At 40.3% G+C, this 21961-nt stretch overlaps 1 protein-coding gene across 2 annotated transcripts; it reads left to right on the forward strand.

Annotated features, from left to right (window-relative positions):
* The first annotated feature begins 1079 nt into the window (after positions 1–1079).
* Positions 1080–21660, forward strand: LOC139948428 (ADAMTS-like protein 2). 2 transcript variants are annotated; one of them, XM_071946574.1, is made up of 18 exons: positions 1080–1089; positions 1223–1440; positions 1776–2398; positions 8614–8723; positions 9153–9228; positions 9811–9868; positions 10811–10983; positions 11238–11358; positions 11969–12049; positions 12550–12725; positions 13150–14323; positions 15109–15232; positions 15763–15970; positions 16357–16509; positions 16835–16996; positions 17389–17592; positions 18014–18155; positions 19268–21660. In XM_071946574.1, the coding sequence occupies exons 3-18, from the start codon at positions 2087–2089 to the stop codon at positions 19369–19371; spliced, it is 3378 nt and encodes a 1125-aa protein (XP_071802675.1). In that variant the 5' UTR covers positions 1080–1089; positions 1223–1440; positions 1776–2086; the 3' UTR covers positions 19372–21660. The 2 variants fall into 2 exon arrangements, with proteins under 2 accessions (XP_071802675.1, XP_071802676.1); XM_071946575.1 differs by lacking the exons at positions 1080–1089; positions 1223–1440; positions 1776–2398; ... (1 more) ...; positions 9153–9228; positions 9811–9868 and adding an exon at positions 10057–10119.
* Positions 21661–21961: the final 301 nt, after the last annotated feature.

A 21961-nucleotide genomic window follows, 5' to 3' on the forward strand; every position in this document is an offset into this window, starting at 1 on the left:
GTGGACACTATTGGTAATTACTCAAAATATTTATTAGCATAAAACCTTACTTGGTAACAAGTAATGGGGAGAGGTTGGTAGTGTAAAACATTGTGAGAAACGGCTCCCTCCGAAGTGGAGTAGTTTTCGAGTGAGAAGTAATTTTCCACGAGTTTGATTTCGAGACCTCAGATTTAGAACTTGAGGTCTCGAAATCAAGCATCTGAACGCACACAACTTCGTGTGACAAGGGTGTTTTTTCTTTCATTATCTCGCAACTTCGATGACCGATTGAGCTTAAAATTTCACAGGTTTGTTATTTTATGCATACGTTGAGATACAGCAAATGAGAAGACTGGTCTTTGACAATTACCAATAGTGTCCAGTGTCTTTCAATTTTACATCCATTGTTACCATACTTGTAGAGTCACGGTATATGTGGGCGTGTCGGCGAGGATGAAAGTGTGGGTGTTAACACACGACCATTCCCTCATTCATGCCTTTTGAAATTACTCCATGACCATAAAAAAAAAAAACTTGGTATGTAGCCTGCATTAGGTCTGAAAATTCATCTTTGAAACTTTAAAGGGCATGGCAGTTTGTATTTTGTAAAAAAGGGCACTTCCATTGGAAATCTTAAAGGGAAAATTGGAACTTTTTTGAAGGGGCACCGAGGCGAAGGGGCACCAAGGCAAAGACTAGGGGCAGTCGAGGACTTGGTCTCCCTGGCCTGTCTGCTGCTTTCCATGCCTGCTGCATTGTGTACTCATCTGTTGATAATGTAAAACATTTTGAGAAACAATATACTTGTTTTTGTGAGAATTGTCTACTTTGAGCGGCGTCTGCAGTGTGTGATTCAAGTAAAAATATTTGCAAAGCTGGTGCCACATTTCCAATGACTGCGGTTCTTCTGAATTGATGGAATGGCGTAATCCGTTAAGTCTGTTTAAAAGTCAAACAAAAACATCCACAACAAAAAATAACTCGCTGCTTATTTAAAGCCAGCTATTTTTAAATCTGTTTGTAAGTATACTCAGGTAGAAAAACACACAACCCTCAAGGATATCCGAAGAACACTTCCGAAGATTTTTATGAGAGCAGTTCGCATGTGTAATAAACCATTCCACATCCACTTGAGAGGGAGAGAGCGTGTGCACACTAAACCTAAGACCCCGTTATTTAGTAGTTGTTTATTCTATACAGTTGTTTATTTGGACTCTACTTTCACTGTCGATATTTCAAGGACCCCAGTGAGAAAATCCTACACCACTTACACATACCACCACCTTATACCCTGTGTGTGTCAGTAGTGCGGTGGAACATATTCACGTGCTCTCATATCCGGACAACGGACGAGGTTTTTTATCAGCGTGCACAGGCACAAACCACTACCGACAAAACAGTCTCCTGACCGGCGGAGATCTCCTCAAGAGAGCTGTCGTTTAGAATCCACGTCTGAAGGTTGTAACATTTTTTTCATATTCAACTGTTGAAACAGCATCTTTTCTCCATAACATGTTTAAGACATTAGGCTGAATGCGCTATAAAATCTGCGTTCCATCAGGGTGAACCACACGACATTACGATCTTATTTTCCTGTTACGATGGTGTTACACATGGCTTCTAACAAAACTCAATGACAACCACCGGCTTCGGCGTTCAACAAACTTCTCCACAAATTTATACCCCTAACTTATACAATTTTAACATTGACTCGTAGCTTTAACATACATCAACCATTAACCCACATGTTCCTGCCACTAATTTGAAACTTTCTCCTGTGGTTTCAATCAAAGATCTTCGGCTGTCTCCAAGAATTTAGCTTCCAAGAAATGTCGATCCGATGATGTGGTGTGTAGAGACAACGGGTATACCACATTACCTCTACGGTGACTTGCAGGCAGTTTGACAAGTGAAAATTAGTATAAATATGGACAATAGCCACCTGGCAAATGATGTTATTCTTGCAGTGCATGTTGTAGAGCTATAAGGTGCCTTATCGTCAAGTGAAGTTACTCACTCGACGCAGTTTAACCATCCGTGCTCAGGGCAAGCTTTTCCCCCTATGTGAGGAGGTGAAATCCTCGGTTGAACATCAAGAACTCGTATGGTGAGTTCCTCGTGGCGTGCTGGTCATTTAGGTTTACCGCAAGATATGGTATCCACTCTACAAATAGTACGCGGGACACCGTTGGTAATGGTGTCACCAACAAAACAATGCCGACCCCTGAACCGAACAATTGGGACAACACGGCCCGGGAGCAGAGCTCCGTTCAACCGGCTGACTGCCAGCCGTGGCTCGCTGCTAGGACACCGGCTGATATTCAAATGGATTGTAATAATGTTACACATTTATTTCACGAACGGTTTGTCGGAGTTACGGCACCAACTGACGGACACCATCTCGGAAGCTAATTCGGTAAAGTATAATTTTGATTACTTCCAAATAACTTGTCATTTTTCATGATTTCTTTTACTCTAGATAACTTTACTTTTTAAGAAAAACGATGTATGTATAATGAGAAAGATTGGCAGTAATTAATATTATGTTGTCAGCTTGGTGTTTAAACCCCTTTGTAGAGTCTGCCGAGTACCCTAAAAAAAAATCATCCTAAACGAACAAACAATTAAACATAAAAACAAACAAACAAACAACAAACAAACAAACAGCATATTGGTTTTTTTTAATTTCAGCGATATAAGGCGTGCCATACACTTTCTTATCTAGTGTAAGTTGTGTGCTCATTCCTAGACTCTAACTTCCTTCCACTCTACCTCTATGCTTACACGCAATTTTTTTTTCTTCATCCGGTGTTATAATTTATAACCCGCCAGAACAGACTTTAACCTATAAATAATAAGCAATCTGAACATCATATCCCTGGGAAATAAAAGCTGTCAATAAAATTGTGGAAGTTTAAAGACATCACAGACACGTGCTGAATTTTTGTTATGAGAGGCCACGTCCGAGGAAAGTTACCTAATGCGGCTATGACCTTGTTTGTGGAAGTTGTACTTGTATAACCATTGAGGAAATGGCAATGGTGAAGCATTTAAAGGCAGTGGACACTATTGGTAATTACTCAAAATATTTATTAGCATAAAACCTTTCTTGGTGACGAGTAATGGGGAGAGGTTGATGGTATAAAACATTGTGAGAAACGGCTCCCTCTGAAGTGCCATAGTTTTCAAGAAAGAAGTAATTTTCCATGAATTTGATTTCGAGACCTCAGGTTTAGAACTTGAGGTCTCGAAATCAACCATCTAAACGCACACAACTTCGTGTGACAAGGGTGTTTTTTCTTTCATTATTATCTCGCAAGTTCGATGACCGATTGAGTTCAAATTTTCACAGGTTTGTTATTTTATGCATATGTTGAGATACACCAACTGTGAAGGCTATAGTCTTTGACAATTACCAACAGTGTCCACTGTCTATAAAGACGCTGGACAGCATTATATTAACTGTCAAAGACCATTCTTTCTCACTTGGGGCATCTCCAGATCTCAACATATGCACAAAATAACAAACCTGTGAAAACTTGAACTCAATTGGTCGTTGAAGTTGTGAGATAAAAATGAAAGAAAAAAACACCCTTGTCACACGAAGTTGTGTGCGTTCAGATGCTTGATTTCGAGACATCAAAATCTAAATCTGGGGTATCGAAATCAAATTCGTGGAAAATTACTTGTTCCTCGAAAACTTCAGAGGTAGGCTTTTCTCACAATGTTTTATACTGCCAACAGCTCACCATTACTCGTTACTAAGTAAAGTTTTATGCTAATAATTATTTTGAGTAACTACCAATGGTGTTCACTGCCTTTATTAATGATCTTCATTACCAAAAAAGTTAGACACTCTCCCTTTAAAAATGTGTTTTAATGAATGTTTCCGTTCATACGTTTCGGTGTGTGTTGTGTGGACTTTTTTGAAGGTTTTTGAATGGTTTTGTGGTTTGGCCAAGTCTCAGGATGTGATAAACATTCACCCGTAAATTCCTCAAAATCAAAATAATAATTCTCTGAAGGTTGCGGTCTCAATACCTGTTATTTGAAGGTCTTGATATTTGTGTACACAAAATTAAAGGTATTATCACGATTGGTAGAGCTGACAGAATACACATGAAGTTGCAGACAGTGTTCATGTTTTGTTTGTTCAATCGTGCTAATAACAAGAACAAACCTTTGAAAATGTTTTGCTGTAAGTGTAAGCATTTCTTCCTCCATGGTGTAAGGGTTAGGCGAATAAAGATTATTGTAAACATATGCATTGTTCTTATTTTGGTTGTATACAATAATAACAACCGAAACCAGCCATTGCTGGTTTATTAATTTCTTTGGGTTTTCAGATACGGTTCTCTCGAATGTGTTTCTTTATTTCAGAGGGAAATATTTCACAAAAAGTTTTTTTTTAGTGTGAACTTCATAATCAGTTAAGGCTAAAATTCAAACAATGAATGATATTTTTGTATCTGTTACCAATCCTGTATAATTAGGCCTACCTCCTTTTCTCTGCCACGTGAGGATTTATCAACAGAAAAAGAATTGAAATCCCAATATTACACAATCTCTCTTTACGACCCTATATATTTGAGAGGCACTATTTATGGTTTACGTAACCTGTGACGTCTTGTGTTTACAAAGGAGCTACTGAGCCTGGACTTCCTGCCTTTACAGCCCAATGGCAGAACACAAAATCTGTTATTTATCTGAGACTGCGCTGTCTAATTTTGTGTCGGGTTTTTTAATATGAAGAAATCAAAAAACCTGTTTATTACTGTACAGCTGTTGTTCATGTAACTCTCGAATTTATGTGGAAAATGTAACATTTCCCATAAAACCGGTGTAATCTCGCCTGCCGGTTAATGACCTGGAATGTGCAAGGTCAATCTATTTGTAAACAAGGGTCACGTGGTCTCAACTTGTTTAAAACTCAGTCAGTATCCCTGGCCTGTGGTTAAAGACACTGGATTAATTGTTAGCATAAATACGAGCAACGGAAACGCCTCCCTCTGAACATGGAGGAAGAAAATAGTTTTTGAGAAGGGGGTCATTTCTTACTCAAATAATCAAATACTTCAGCTGAAGCCTTTTTATTATGCATCTGAAAGCACACAGATAAATGCAACAAGGGTATTTTTTATCTGTCGCAAATTCGATGACCAATTGAGCCAAAATGTTGTATGTTGGGATCATCATCATCATCGTCATCATCATCAGTCGACTGCACGGCAGGCGGACACAAGCTTTTCCCATTCTCTCCCCTCTTGTGCTCTTCACCAAGTGAGAATACTGGTTTTGACAATTTTACCAAAGGTGTCCAGTGCCTTTAATGTCAATTTATTCAGTTAAGTTTTGATTTTAAAATGTCATCTAAGACTTCTCACCATATAGATGACTGGCACGTGTTTTAGGTGATATGATGGGGGTCTTGCTGCCGTTCCCAACCACAGTGTAATCCACCCTTAATCCCATTCTCATGTACGGTGAGAGATCTCTGGATCCTTGCTGTAGTTGGGCCATCCAAACCATGGAGGTAGAAAAGTCCCAACTATAGTTGGAGCGGCTTTTCTACAGTTGGGGGACGGAGCGTAAAATGCAAATTGACAGTGAATTATTCAGCTGTCCATGCTTTGTTTTCATGAGCGCTTTCTGCCTTAATACATCCGGACTTCCTCCCTGATCCGGTGAAGAAAAGATAAGGGGGTTTGGCACTCGCACCCAATCCACCCCTTGCACGCTATGGCTTCTCAATTAATCACGCTATATACCTCACACCTCTACCTCAATGCTCACACCATAGAGTTAAGGACAGTCTTACACAGGGCACTCTTTGCACAGGTGTCGCATGCAATTATGTACTCTATGCAATCCTTTACGGAGGACATTATTGCATAGGCAATAATGTCCGCCGGACGGTTTTGCATATGCAATCGTGTCCGCCCGGACGCTGCTGCATAATGCAATTGTGTCCGCCCGGACACTTTTGCACATGCAGTTGTGTCCGCCCCCGTGTAAAACCGTCCTTGCAGTAAATTAAACGCCCTTGCTCGACGGAAAGAATGACATGGAAAATGTTCGGCCGTTGGGTATTCGCTGCAATCAAAAAAAACGTGAATATTCATGCTGCATAATCGAAGGTTCAGTGCATGCACGCTCGCTTATGTGCGCACATATATGTATAGTCATGTACATGTCCAACGGACGGTTTTTGCATAGCCCCGGAAACGATTGCATATGCAAAAATGTCCGGAGCGGACAGTATTGCATGGCGGACACAATTGCATCTGACACCTGGCAGCGCCTGTACATCAAATTTTGCCACTGTTGTATATGGTGCTTTTCGATGGGGGAATTTACGTGATTCAAAAAAAGGGAATCCTTGAACAGAATTCAGAAAAACCGAACACCGAACACACCCCCCCCCACACACACAAAAACACAACTTGCGAGCGGGGAGCCGCGAAAAGGGCATATAGGTGTTGGGAGGAGGGCAAAGACCGACCACCCTCCACGAGCAAATCCCCGACTTCGGAACATGATAAGTCGATCAGGGTTGCGTGTGAAACCCAAATTTATATAGGAACCACAACTACACCCACCCACCCGGGCCCCGAGTGATGTTCGAAGCTTTGCATGGTGTGAAGGATAAGAAGAAACTATAAGTATCCCCTGACGATAATAGAACAAGCTAGTCGAAACGTTGAGACCAATTCAGAACTGACTCCGCGGCAGTACAGTTAATCATTACTATCCTATAAGCTAAAGTAGTAGTCTAGTCTATTTTCTATACCATCCGCCTTGGTAGTTAAAAAACAGGACAGTTCTTTTCAGAACTGAGAAGTCTCCCGAACCTCCGAATATCTACTCCGCGGCAGTAGAATAAAGCAAGACAGTTCTCTAAGAACAAACTGTACCTGGCAAGTAGATACACACATGGTGTTACCGCAAACCAAACATACAAGTATAGACTCCTTATAATATTTAGTAAACTTGCGGATTAGCCATTTGGAAGTATGTTGGATTCTCTTCCTTGCTCTATGGGTGGACCAAAGAGCAAGGGTGGACACAATACTAATTGGTTTTAGAAAGGCACTCAGACCTATTCTATGCTCAGACCATGGCGGTAGAACTATAGACAATGCTTATTATCTCCAAAAGGCTAATGAAGGAAGACTACAATAACATGTATCACGAAGGTACAACATGCATCATGTTTTACATGTTGTTATCACATGATTGTACCCGCAAGTTAGCTATTATTTTACACCCACCCCTAACTTCTATAAACTATAATCAGTTGTTCAGCTTCATTTGAATAAATTTGAGGACCTGGGAAAACTCCTGGGTCCAGTCCGGGAGAGTACGGTGCCCGCATACCATTCCGCGTGTTTGCACCTACTCGGTGTCCTATAATTACCCCCTCGCGACCCCCAGGCCAGAGTTAATCCCCTAACAAATCATCACAAAATATCCACAAATAAAAGTAGTATTTTTGATCGAGTATGTGTATTTATAGATTTGTGTTTATTGTTTAGACGATTTAGTTACTTGTCAGTCAGTATGCAATGCACCCAAGGTAAGGGAGCCGGGTCCTAAGTGGCGTAGCGGAAGGGGAGGGGGTCAAATTGCCTCTGGAGTAGGAACATTGCTATTGTTTTCAAATAATGCAGTAACAAACAACTCAATGTCGCATGATGGCTTGTTGTTACTTTTAAGTTCCGTTTTGATCACACTTTTCTGGTAAAAACAACATCATTTCAACAACAAAATCGCATTATGTCCAAGATTGGTACCCTTAAAAATAATATAATTTTTAGTTTTTAAGTTTTGAAGGTGCAATAAACTTTCTTTAAAATTATTGCGCCTCGACACTTACTCACTGGTTGAGTAAATCACTCAGGACGACGCCACCACAGCGGTCCCCTACCTCCCCCCCCCCCCTGCACGTGCGCGTCCTGGTTGCTTGTTCAGTGCATATGGAGCATGTCTGTGTGCCAAGATATTACTAGCTTACATTACCCCCTGAAGAAACTCACCCCCTTACAAAAAAGTCACCCCCTCCTTAGAAAGTCACCCCTTTCAAACTCACCCCTTACAAAGTCAACCCCTTCACAGAGTCACCACATGTAAAGTCACCCCTTACAAAGTCACCCCTTACAAAGTCAACCCCTTACAAATTCAACCCCTTACAGAGTCGCCACGAAAAAAATCACGCCCCCCCCCCCCCCGCTTGGGAAATCCTGGATCCGCTCCTGATACCTACATACCGCATAATAACAATCTACTTTATAGTGCCCTTGTAATTGGGCCAATAACATTCCTGTAAATTTTCTCAGCTCCCTGGGGAGTATACACTTTGTGTACAACACCTTGCTGCAGTGTGGCGCCCCAGAGGCTAATAGTCGACCTCTACCCTTATTATAGCACAGCATGGTTATATATGTAGCATGTTATACTCCTGGGTACAGAGAAGCAATTATAATCAAGCATAGTGTGAGAGTATATAGGTTGATAAGTAAGATGTTTCTGTGCTTACAGGCTTTATGAAAAATATTTTTAAAACGGGCCCTCGTGTCCATCGTTGCAATAAGGTTTTTATTTAAAATGGTTGAATTTATTTGGTATAAACAGACAACAAGCCTCAACAGCTACGAGTGGAGTGAGTTCGGGGACTGGTCGGAGTGTAGCAGAACGTGTGGCTTCGGTGTGATGAGTCGGGAGAGGATATGTACAAATCAAAGGTAACTTTATAGAAATACGAAATTTATATGACCCATCGACGTGCACAAAAGAGGGCGACAAAACAGAAGTTGGAGAGATATGACCTAAGTACACACAAAGGGGCTTTGCTTGGCAACAGACGGCGCAGGATAGAATGAGATGGAGAATTGGTGAAGAGGCTTTCCTCCTGTAGTGGAGTGAAATAGGCTGGACGACGACGAGGCGTACCAATTTGGGGGGGGGGGGGGGGCGCAAACTGTATACAAACTTCTTTTTCTGCTACGCTACGCCCTCTTTTGAATCAGGCCTCCTCCAGCCAGTGTTAATTTCCCATGGGGGACATGCGGACTCGACAGAACTCCATGACTTGCTGACTTGTTTCATTTTTCAATATCACTCTTAGTCCACTCTGCTGAAGTTGTTATGTTGATTTTATGTTTTTACGCCAGGAATGAAATAGCCGATGAGAAGCTTTGCCACGGTTCAACGAGACAGTACAAAGTTTGTAAAACGGACGTCCACCAGGTATGAGAATATGTATTAATTCGTTATTTAATGTCTACATACCATTCAATTCACGATGGTACAATTACAACAGGTGTCACGCCAAAAAGTGTCCACTTTCAACCAATGATAATTGTCTGCTCGTGAGCCTGCGATATGATTGGTCATGCGTCCATTACGTCACATTGTTCACCAAGGCTTGCCAAAACTGGTGTCCGGTGAATTGAAATTGACAGGAATATGGGTAGTGTGCTAGTGTTTCGCAGAAAATAACCGGACGGTTGGCGTATGCTTTTTAAGGAATGGACGATTGCCAAGCACTTACCGGGCAGCATTTGGCTAGAAAAGTCGGCATGGCGGCAGGATGCGACAGAAAGTTACCGTGAGGTACTTAGTTGGAGAAATGGAGAGCATTTGACAATACTAAAAATGTTATCAGAAAGTTTAGGGCACTTGACTGGATTATTTCTGCTGTAAATGAGCGGACCCACTTTTTGGCAGGACATCTTGTTTTTTAAACAAGCGCTGTCCCTGGCCCTTGAACGGATGTGCAAGAGAGGAGAAGCATGATATACCAATAATCATAAACAATTTGTTTTTCAGTGTCCAAAAGAACAGTGTTCGAGTTACAATGAATCTGGTCTGCACTGGACGACGTCAGGTAAAAGTTAATATTTAACATTAAGTTGATTTTCAACACTATTCATCAGGTGTACAAAAATTAAATACTCATCTTGTTGAACAGCGCCACACCGTACCAGTAAAATAAAAAATAAATGTTTTTCCATGGTCAACTGAGGGCGCTGTAATAATTTTACAATTTTGTGTGCTGAGCATGCTGAGAAAAGACACACATTCTGAAATCTGAACTGCGACTGTGAGCAGACGACAACATTATCAAGAAAAACTGTCGTAGGTTACTTTTTCGATAATATTGATGATGGGTATAAGCATGAAATGGTGATTTTTATGTTAAAATCTTTAGTTTACAACATGACTTAACTTGTTTTTGTAATGTGACAACAAACTTGTTAACACTACAGTGTACAGTAACATTTTTATTAAAAATATTAGTTACTTTTTTAGACGGCCCCGCGGCAGTGTGGCCCCCACTGGATAACTTTCCGTATGGTGCCACCACTTTTCCACTCATTTTTACAAAAAGGGATATCTCATTGAGATAACTTATTAGATCCTATAATAATTAAATCCAATGAAAAAGTGGTGGCGCCATATGGAAACTTTTCTGCGACTGGCAATGTACCTGGGCCCAATTTCATGACTGTATGCTTGCTTACCATATTAAGCAAAGAATCAGCGCTTACAAGAAACGAATTGCGCACTTTACATTGTCAAGCGTATTTTACAGGTTAGCAGGGGATTTTTTTGTGGCCCCATGTGCAGGTTCCATGGTTGTATGTTTAGGCATTTATTCTTCAGTTACAGAACTACTACTACTAGTGCAGAAATGGTGATCGAAATTGCAGAATTTGCCATGAAATTGGTCTCAGGGGTGTAGTTGCGATTTATAGTGTAACCCTCCTGCCGACAGCGAACGTGTTAATTAGTTATAAAATAAAATTAAATTTATGATTTAATGCAGTTCTACCAGTTGGTACGTGTCAAGTCGTTTGTACAACGCTGAATAATAGTCGAAGAGTTTACAGACAGCTCCGTCAATGGATGCCAGACGGTACACTGTGTACAAACTACAGAGGATGCGGACAACAGAATGGGGCGGACACACTGTCTGTCTGCCTACAAGGACATTGTATGGTCAGTACCTCCTTAAATTCAAATTGCCTCAGCACAGCCATGGACAGCAGAATAATATTATTATGTCCCTTTATTTAGTAATTTGTGTCAATGACAATGTAACCTTTGAGAAAAACAAACTGATGCAAGAAGTGATCTTTTGCCTCTTGCCTATGTAAACGGTGCAAGATTGCAAAACTCAAGTTATGACTAAACTCCGGTATTTTTAAAGGTCACAAACAAGTTACCTCGATGTTGTGTTTTTCTGTTCACAGGGAGTCGGATGCGACGGTGTAGTAAACTCGGCCAAAGCTTTCGACGCTTGTGGTGTTTGTGGGGGCGATGGATCCACCTGTCGAGTCATTTATGCAACCTTCAATGGGGTACTCCATCAAGGTAATGCTCCAACAACCTTATTCAAACTTCCAGACTTTGGGAAATGTCAAATTAAATTTTGTGAAGTACTCATTTTCCAGTAGATAAAGTTCTCATATGAGTGGAGAAAACAAATTACAAGTCTCTAACCTCTCTCTAACGTTAAAATTATGTAAATTGCCATTGAATTCAATATCCTCCCATTGCAAATTTTGTCAACATCCAAAACATCCGATGACATCATTATGAGAAAGATGGGTCCCTACATTTTTGTTTGGGGATGTTTGGGTTCACTCCTGACTTTCAATGATATCCAACCAAAAAAGCCTTAAACTTTACTTTTTTTGTCCGACGAAGTATTCCTCCTTTAGATTGCTGTTGAAATCCAATGCTGTCATTTTTCAAACTTCAGTCTGAAACAGTCAGTTATGTCACGACACGCCTGACTGCCTGGACATGACATGCCATGACTTTGGCGCACCAACTGTATGAAACAATTATGGTGTCTCCTTCAAGTGCCATGACAGGGACCAAGTGCTGACCAAACCAGAACTTAGCAGTCCATTAGACAGCTTGGCATTTCTAATCCGTAATATTCAAACAAATTTTATTTACCGATATCTTCCCCCAGATTACAATGATGTTGTGAAGATTCCAATCGGTGCTTTTAACATCAGAGTGTATGAACTCCAGAGAAGTGGAAACTTTTTAGGTAAGTGTTCTTCCAACAATTGCTTCTCCCCCCCCCCCTCGTTCCCTGAATCATTTCTTTCTGAATTTCCATGTTTCCAGTTCATATAGCAAGCACCCTAGTTCACAGGCTTCCTGAGGATTGCAAGCTACAGTGATTAAGTTCACTTTTGAGGCATCCTTGATTTCATTATCAGAAATATATAATAATAATAATAATAATAATAATAATAATAAAATCTGTTTTCCCTTTTTTTGAAAATCTTCTGTTATATGCCTAGCTTATTAGCGTAAAACCCCATTCATACTTCCTGCGATTGCAAAGCGAGTTTGACATCACAGCCCTGTTTTTTTCTTGGAATGTTTCGCAATAATTGAACTTATCCAACTGATGCGAATTATTCATTGCGAATTTGTGACGTCAACTTTTGTATCGCATTCGCGGGAAGTACGAGCCGAGCTTTAGGCCCAAATGTTTTCAGAGAATGGAAACATACATTAAAATTCTTTTTCATTGTACAGGTATATCAGATGACAATGGACAGCCATTGTTAAACAGTATCTACAGCATCAATAGGCCGGGTCTGTATGAGTTGGCCGGTACTACGGTGTCCTACAAACGCTGTGGCACAAACGCAGACGGCGACTACGAGGAAATTATCATCAAGCAATCGCTGACCAGCAATATTATCATTTTGGTAAGTACAAGTTATTAAATGTTTGATAAACCAAGTTTGTATATCTTAGGGTTATAGATTTGTAAGAAAATTAATAACCATAAAAACTTACTTGGTGAGAAGCACTGCAGCCTTTGAAGCAATATCATTTATTTTGAGAAACGATTCTCTCGTGGTTTGGATATTCATTAACCCCAAAACATTTCAATCTAAGAATCAATTACTGCATGAATCGTTTCTCAGATTTCTGAGGGGTGTTGTCCTTTCACGAATGCTGTGGCCAGAGATGGGGTTGGTATACTACTAAACATGGATGAATTTCATTTTTGTGTGAAAATATGATGAAATTTTGTTTGGAAGACACCGATCTCAGCTGAAACTTTCCCATCTGACTTTAGTTTGTTATTGACAATTAAATCTGATGTTGTACTTTTGCTCCCTGCAGGTTTTGAATGCACGGAAGCAACTCAAGGCCCACATTGCGTATCAGTATAGTCTACCACCACTAGAGCGCCCTCAAACAACCGCTGCGTCCATCACAACACCTTCAAGACAATCGCAAACGACAGAATCGAAAACACCAACCAAAGAATCCGCGGACCAGGATGTTCAGAACTTCATCTCCGCTAAGACGCTTCCGGTTGAGAAAGACAACCACGTGGATGCGTTAAAACAAGGTACCAGTGAACAACAGCCATCGTTGATCCCTGGTGGGGAGGCGCTGGATTCATTTCAAAATGTTACCATGGAAACACAAGAATTGGAAACAGCTGAGCCTAAAGTACAACCGACGCGAGAAACAACTTCCGAGATATCAAAGCCCATTAGAGTGGAGACTACAGAGATATTGCTGAACGAAACAACAGAATCACAAAGAAAAGCTGAGGGGTCAACTCCAGATGATGCTTCAGGGAATTTACTCCCAGCTAGTCAAAATTCAAGTTATCATTCAACAGTGGGCGGGGTAGCTCCTCACCCAGTAGATATACCCCCAGAGGGATATTATGACGATGTGCAGCATCCTTCGAACTCTATGTTAAATAAAGAGGATGCTGAAACTTCTCCCAACAAGGAAACGGAAACATCTGGATTCTCAGACGACGATAATCTTGAACTCACAACTCAGCAAAATATAGAATTCTCGCAAAACAAACTTTTAGTCCCCGAAAACAACCAAAGTATTCCAGCACCAACAGCTGTGGCGAACAATAACGTACGCCATTCTCCTTCCACAGTGCCGACGTACTACCTAGAGAACGATGTTTTAGAAAGTGTATATTCTTCATACGAGGACTATGAATTGGTGACAGAGCCGACGCCGCCGACTAAATCCTTTCTCACTGCATCACCACAACCGCCAGTAACTGAAGAAACGATTCAAGAAGCTCAAGACATTCCGGTGGACTTTGACCTGCTCCAAGACCTCTTTGGTGATGTGCCAGAGATTTTGGCGCTTGTGAATTCAGCGATGGAGAGCCAGCCTTCGTCGGCGTTCCCGTCGGCAGCGGCCACTTCCGTTCTGATCTCTAGGGGGGATATACCGAGAAATGAGGACCAGATGCCGCAATATCGCTGGGAGAGAACTGGGATTGCTCCCTGCAGCGCCACTTGCTCAAGAGGTAAGGGAAGAATGCCAAAGAAGCTTTAAGGATGTGTACAAATTGGTGGTTATGACTACAGCTGGATTGTCATGGTGTCATGTAATGAAGTATAGGATGTGCTTTTCTCGGCCCTTCCATGGCAAAACAGCCTTGCTTCAAATTGTTAGCCTCTGTTTACGTTTTCATCCTGTTTTAAAGACACTGGACACTATTGGTAATTGTCAAAGACACGTCTTCTCACTAGGTGTATCTCAACATGCATAAAATAACAAACCTGTGAAAATTTGAGCTTGATTGGTCTTCGGAGTTGCGAGATAACTATGAAAGAAAAAACACCCTTGTCACAAGAAATTGTGTGCTTTCAGATGCTTGATTTCGAGATCTCAAATTTTAAATCTGAGGTCTCAAAAACAAATTCATGGAAAATTACTTGTATCTCAAAAACTACGTTACTTCAGAGGGAGCTGTTTCTCACAATCTCTGCACATGCCTTTCTCAAAGTGTCATTTTTTTAGTAAGACTGTTTTGCCGTGGAAGGGCCGTACTCTGAGTTTAACCCTGTGAAACCAAAGGGGGTTTCCCCAAAGAATATTAAATCTTGAGTGACTGCTCTGTTGGATTTTGCGTTCCTCACAAAAAGCTTGGGCAACTTGGAATGGTTCCAAGGTAAAAGGTTTCAAGCACATTTTGTCACATCGCTTTTGTCATCGTATAAGAAATTGTTTTATAATGGATGAGATTTTTCAGACTTTTATTTTTAGGGTCCTTTGAGTATGAATAACGTCTTTATTGTCCACTGCCAGGGATGAGCCGATCCTATGCCTACTGCACTCTGAAAGGGCAACAAGTTGCCGATAATCTTTGCGATCCAGGCTCAAAGCCAGATGTTGTGGAACGAGAGTGTGAAGGAAAGCCTTGTGGTCAAAGGTGAGATATATACATATAAAGATAGATTGTAGATGTGGTTCTTATTTCAGTTTTTCCTACCAGCCAAACTTTCAAGTAAGTAGGAAGTCTACTGTTAAATCTACCCTGTAAGTTTCACAGTAATACCAAATTTAAAATGAATTACATAATTAGTAAACTAGTCAGTACAACCATGTGTAAATCTTTTTTGGGAGGCGGGCTGGCTCTGAAAAGAGCCGATGTTGTCTCGAAGTTTCGAACAGTATACTCTTCTCATCTTCTTTTTTTTTACTGGTGAAGACGAGCAGAGTATACTGTTCCGAGCCGGGGGGGTCTCGATATTTCAAGCCTCGTCTTTGCTTGTCTTCTCAAGATGAGTTTTTTTCTGAAGACGAACAGAATATTACTATTCAAAACATCAAGACCACACTGGCTCTTCTCAGAGCCAACACTCCCACTTTAAAAGTTTACTCGTAGTTGTACCCACAAGTTAATAGTTAGTTCTTATTTTCCACACTATGCAACACTATAAACTTTGTTTCTAATCACAGATGGGCTGTAGGTAGCTGGAGTCACTGTACTGTTTCATGTGGTACCGGCGTGTTATATCGGACCGTCCACTGTTGGCTCATGCTAGCCCCTGGCCTAGACACCAGCGTCAGTAATGCAGAGTGTGATCAGAACAACATCCCCGAGAGCATTAGACCATGCACTCTTAAGCCGTGTGGACCACAATGGCAGACTTCAGATTGGTCGGAGGTGAGTCAGTGATCAGAGTCCAATTTCAAAGAGCTGCCTGGATGTTATTTTTAACAAGTCTATGTTCAAAAACAAACATCTTCTGTCAGCCCAAGGTATCACAAATACTTCCTATGGCTTCTCACTTCTTCCAGAGTGCTGCTGTGCATCTTTGGAACAGTTTACCACGCAATGTCAAACAAGCTGACCAATTTTAAACCTCCGTTAATTGATTTGTTTAATCAATGTCATCACAGTTAATTTCACTCTGTTCGTCCTTTTTCAATATATTTCTTTCTCTCTTTAAAAGAACAAAGGGACCTTACGGTGATATGCTCTGTATAAGAACTGTCTTTTATTATTATTATTTTTATCAATAATTTTCACCCCTTCATTTTCCCCCTCAGTGTTCCGTGGAGTGTGGTGAGGGACTCCAGAGTCGAGAGGTGAGATGCTCCTCAGGTCAGGAACAATGCGACCCTAACAATGTACCTGCACAACGACGACGGTGTATGATTCAAAGATGCCCCAATAAGTGGAGAGCTACTCAGTGGAATTCAGTAAGTCTAGGATCTGTTGATCCGGTTATTTCTCTCTTTCTGTTAGTGGTTTAAAGGTGGTTAAGTCTGCAGAGAGTGTGAGTTCGCATCTCAGTCATGGCGCTTGTATCCTGGAGCAAGATGCTTTACTTTAATTGCGACTCTTCACCCAGAGGTATAAATGGGCACCAGAGGGTAGAGGTTGATATTGTGTATGAAAAAGCCTTTGGATCGCCACAGCAGCTCAGGGTTGTATACTCCCCAGGGAGCTGAGAAAGATTAAAGATGCGCTATATAAGAACTAGTTGTTATTTTATTCATTAACTGTTTTTGATTTCTCAAACAGTGCCCAGGGGTTTGCCGAGTGCGCTATCGACGTGTAGATTGTGTCAACGCAGCAGGGATCATCATCAGCCAGAAGAATTGTCCAAGAGATGAGAAACTCATATCGGCTCAGCTCTGCGGAGAAGCCTGTCCTGCCCAGTGGGTGCCCCAAAGTTGGAGTGATGTAAGTGTTTTTCCTCTTGGGATAAAGGGCCCAAACTGCAATCGTTGTGACGTGTCCTGGCTCAGTGGTTAACATTACCTTTTGTTAACCACTGAGCCACGACAGTGTTCTCTATGGTTTTGGCCTTGGTGCCCCTTTAAAAGTTTCCCATTGACTTAAAGATTTAAGAAATGCCTTGCCAAATGAAAATGACCTTGCCCTTTCAGAATGGAAATTCCAGGCATGACTCACCAGTTTAGGAATGAGCAGTTTTCAACAAGACCTTTTTTTTATCCGATCAAAAAGTTCATGAAGCCTAAACATGTGGTTTATTGGTCAGTGCCTGTGAGTTTACTGACAACTGTTTTTTTTTTTTTTTAACGTAAGGCTTAAAATCTAACTCATTCTTGCAGTGCCAGGGTGAATGTGGTACTACAACCCGCACCCGTCAAGTTGTCTGCGCTCGGACCAGCGCGGTGGGAGGCCATATGCAGGTGTTGCTGGAGTCTGTTTGCGCATCCCAACAGAAACCACTTTTGGAGTCGAGCTGTTCTCTCGTCAGCTGTCAAAGGCAAAGAAGGAGAGTCGCTCAGTGGTTCACTACACCTTGGTCTCAGGTAGGAAATGATAAAGTCTTAAGCCCGGTTCTTACTTCCTGCAAATGCGAATGATGGTTTGGGGTCACAGGGCTGTTTTCACAACAAAAGTTTCGCAAGTCAAGTGCAAAGCACAACAGAGTTTTTTACCAGCTTAAATACCATGTCACATGCACAATCTATGACTGGTATCCTACTTATTTTTGCTTGGCAGATTATTTTGAAGCCATATTAAATACTTAGCGTCTCTACGAACATAGGCTCTGGTAAGCAGAATTATTTTGTGCTAAATTACTTTTTGTGGATGGAAACTTGCATCAGGATAGAGAGAATTAGTTTTGCTTTAACTCATATACACCGACGTGTGTTAAGCTCTGTGAAAACCAAAACATTTTGTGCTTATATAATTGTTTTGTATCCATGTTCTATTTACCCATAATAGTGCTCGGTGTCGTGCGGAAGTGGCCAAAAGACCAGGACAGTTCACTGTCAATCCAAGAGGAACCCAAACCATTGTAATTCAAACAAGAAGCCGGTGGCCACGGAGTCCTGCTCCATGAGAGAATGCCCAGCTATGATACCAGGTAAGTCACAAGATTGGATTCTTCAAGACAAAGTGTCAGAATAAATATAAATATGAATAGTAAACTTGCGGGTACAACTATGTGTAAAATCTCGTTTGAGGGAGTGTTGGCTCTGAAAAGAGCCGCTTTGGTCTTGACGTTTTCGATAAAAAAGTATGTTACTTCAGAGGGAGCCATTTCTCACAGTGTTTTATACTATTAACAGCTCCCCATTACTCATTACCAAGTAAGGTTTTATGCTAATAATTATTTTGAGTGTATACCAATAGTGTCCACTGCCTTTAATGGGCAAAGCTAAAATCAATATTTCTAACATCCAGGTGCAATAATTTGATCAATAAATAAAACAAGAGACACAGATTTACACAAAGCGAAACCAGATATTAGAATATTGATCGGTTCAAATTTAGTAATTCATTATTGATTTTCTTGGTGGATTTGCAAAGAAGCGTTTATCTCTACTCTCACCAGGAGGTGCGACCTGTATTCATCAAACTTAATCATTATTTAATTATTCAAAACTGTAAATTCGAAATTGGGTTCAATTTAATTCATTCAAACCAAGATGTATTTTATATGCTTGTTTTTTTTTAAGAATAAAACTTGATCACAAAACATTAAATGGTACAGCATATGAAGGGAAAACATTTGTTCTATCATATTTTTGTCTGGTAAAGAAACCAAGGATGCCTCGTAAGTGAACTTCAAGACACTGGACACCTTTGGTAAAAGACCAGTCTTTTCACTTGGTGTATCTCAACAAATGCATTGAACAACAAACCTCTCAGCTGAGGTCACAAAATCAATTCAAATATTCTAGTGAGAAATTACATCACTTCAGAGGGAGCCGTTTCTCACAAGGTTTTATACTATTAGTGTGAGAGGAATATAAATTCCTACCTTCAGCTCCACAGAGCTTCAACATTTCTTCCTTTGTAGCCCTTTACCTAGAGTGACTTTTAGCCTTGTTTTAGGCGAATTTGCATTAAAATAAATTTAAAAAAAATAATTATAAAGGTTTTCGTGCTAAAAATTATCTTGAGTAATGACCAATAGTATCCGGTGCCTTTAAAGTAATTATTTCCTTGTTTTCCTTTCTTTTTTCTTTGCAGCCTGTTCCGACAGCCCCACCGCCGACTGCAACTTGATTCGCAGAGCGAACCTGTGTCGTTATGCCAGCTACAAAAGATCATGCTGCTTGTCCTGTAGTCCGTGATAGCATAACGGTTTGTAAAAGAAAAAAACCCACAAAGAAACTGCTTGATTTCACTCTTTTTTTTTTTTATGTCTGTGTTTAAGTGTTTAAGGCAATATTTTCTGCTTAAGCTCTATGAAAAAGTGCCCAGTTAAATAGCACTATAGAATTAGTAATTTATGGCCGTGAAGTATTATTTCACTTTGACGTACTGCTCAGCACAGGACCCAATCATCATTGATTGAATCAACAATTTTATTCACAATAGACCATGTGAACTTTGTTTACAATAAACACAACCTAGTACATTTCTTGGCTAGTCTGGCAGGCAAGATACTGCACTGGTCCTATGGGAAAGATGACATTTTGTGCCATAATTTCCACATAAATCCAAGAGTTATGAAAGTAACAGCTGGACAAGTTTTGGGATGTGCCCCCTTTCATCATATCAAAAATGGAAAAGAATTGGATTGTGCAATCTCCATAAAATATAAGATTTGATGTTTTCTTCCATTGAGCTGTGTACAAATCGTGCCTGCAGGAAGTCCAGGCTTGGTGGCTCTATTTTAAACATGTGATGTCACAGGTCACATAATGTCCTTAACTATAATTTTTGCTTATACGACCCCCCCACCACCCCAACCCAACTCCACAGATAGAGAATTTTAGATTCAGAAGTCCTAATGACGGCGACCCAAGCTTCTAACTAAACAAATTACCCACCAAAAGCTGCATTAATACCTTCCCATTCTGAACCCCCAGTGAATCTCTCCCGCGCCATAATGAAATTATTTCTGCTAATTTGATGCGAGACATTAGTCGCCAGGGGCCAGAACTCTGACTATTGACTGATTATTAGACGAGGATGCAGGTCCAGATTGGGTTTGTTACATGGGGGGGGGGGGGTGGCTGAAGCAGAAAGCATCCTTATCAGATTTGTTGTGATAATTACCTACGATACCAAAGGCACACATAATCCAAAGCATACGAGTTGACGCTATAGCCTTCTGACCTTTCTGGCTATCTTCCTCATTATGCTTAGGGACATTTGTATGAACGCAAGTGATCAAAATCTGAGCTTATAGTATCTCTGTATCTTCACTCCGTTTTAAAAGTTCCCCGCACAGTATTTTTTTTCTTTTAACATTGTACAGCATTGTACATCCTGTTTATTAATTATCTTTCTAATCATGTACTGAAGAAGTCTGTGCTAGCTGTGCTTGTGTTGCTGTTAAATTCTGATTTTTGTTATTTCACAAAATAATATTTTGTAGTTTCTTTATGTTTTGTTTCACCTTAAAGAGGAATTCCAAAGTCAAATTCAATTTTGTGATGTTCTCATTTTCCAAAAGATAGAGTCCTTTAAAGGCAGTGGACACTATTGGTAATTACTCAAAATAATTGTTAGCACAAAACCTTTCTTGATTATGAGTAATGGGGAGAGGTTGGTAGTATAAAACATCGTGAGAAACGTCTCCCTCTGAAGTGGAGTACTTTTTCGAGAAAGAAGTTATTTTCCACGATTTTGATTTCGAGACCTCAGATTTAGATATTGAGGTCTCAAAATCAATCATCTAAACGCACACAACTTTGTGTGACAATGGTGTTTTTGTTCTTTAATAGTTATCTTTCAACGCCGACTACCAATCAAGCTCAAATTTTCCCAGGTTTGTTATTTTATGCATATGTTGAGATACACCAAGTGAGAAGACTGGTCTTTGACAATTACCAATAGTGTCCGTTGCCTTTAATGAGTGGGAAAAGGTACAGGTCTCTAACCTCAAGTTAAAATTGCCATTGTATTCGATACCCTTCCAGTATGGAATTTGACAACACCCAAAACATCCGATGGCATCGTTGTGGTTGAAATGAGTCTGTAAATGACTGTAATGGGAACTGTTTGTTCATCCCTTACATTTTCAGAACGAAACTTGTAAATTTAGCAGCTTCCAATTCTTCCTTCAGTGAAAGCATGAAACATTTCTGGCCTGAACGATTGTATTTTGAATTAACTTTAAGCTATATTCGTTGATGTGAAGATCTTTTTTATTTGATCTGAGCAAGTAATTTTCCTCCGAATTCCCATAATTAACTGATGCCTTTTCCCCTTAAAAATATTTTTTACACGACTCAATAGCTCTCAATTTCTCACCAAAAAAATCGTCAATGGATAATGTATAAATATTTTGTAAATTAACTTTCGTTATCAGTAGCAGAGGTACATGTAAATAAGTAACCAAATATTGTAGTTGTCAATGTAATAGTGTGTACGTGTGTGTTCGACCTATATTAAAAGTTTTCATATCTTTACATGCTCGAAACTGTTGTCTTTCTCACACAAACTTTTTCTTGGGACAAAATATTTAGATTTGTTTTTTCTTGGTGAGCAAAGCCAAATTGCCTAGTAGGAGAACGGGATTAGAAACTGCGGCCTTTGAATTGACAAACTGTTGTTAAGTGTATTTGAATTTTAATTAAATTTAATTAACGTAATTAGATGTTATAGGACTGTCATTAGAGACTTGTCACAGGTGTGACTTAAAGGTAATCAACTGCACTGATTGCAAATCCCCTTTCACATGAGAGCAATTTAGCAAGGGTTCCTTGCTAA

The sequence above is a fragment of the Asterias amurensis genome, chromosome 15 (genome assembly GCF_032118995.1).
Source record: "Asterias amurensis chromosome 15, ASM3211899v1".
NCBI lineage: Eukaryota > Metazoa > Echinodermata > Asteroidea > Forcipulatida > Asteriidae > Asterias > Asterias amurensis.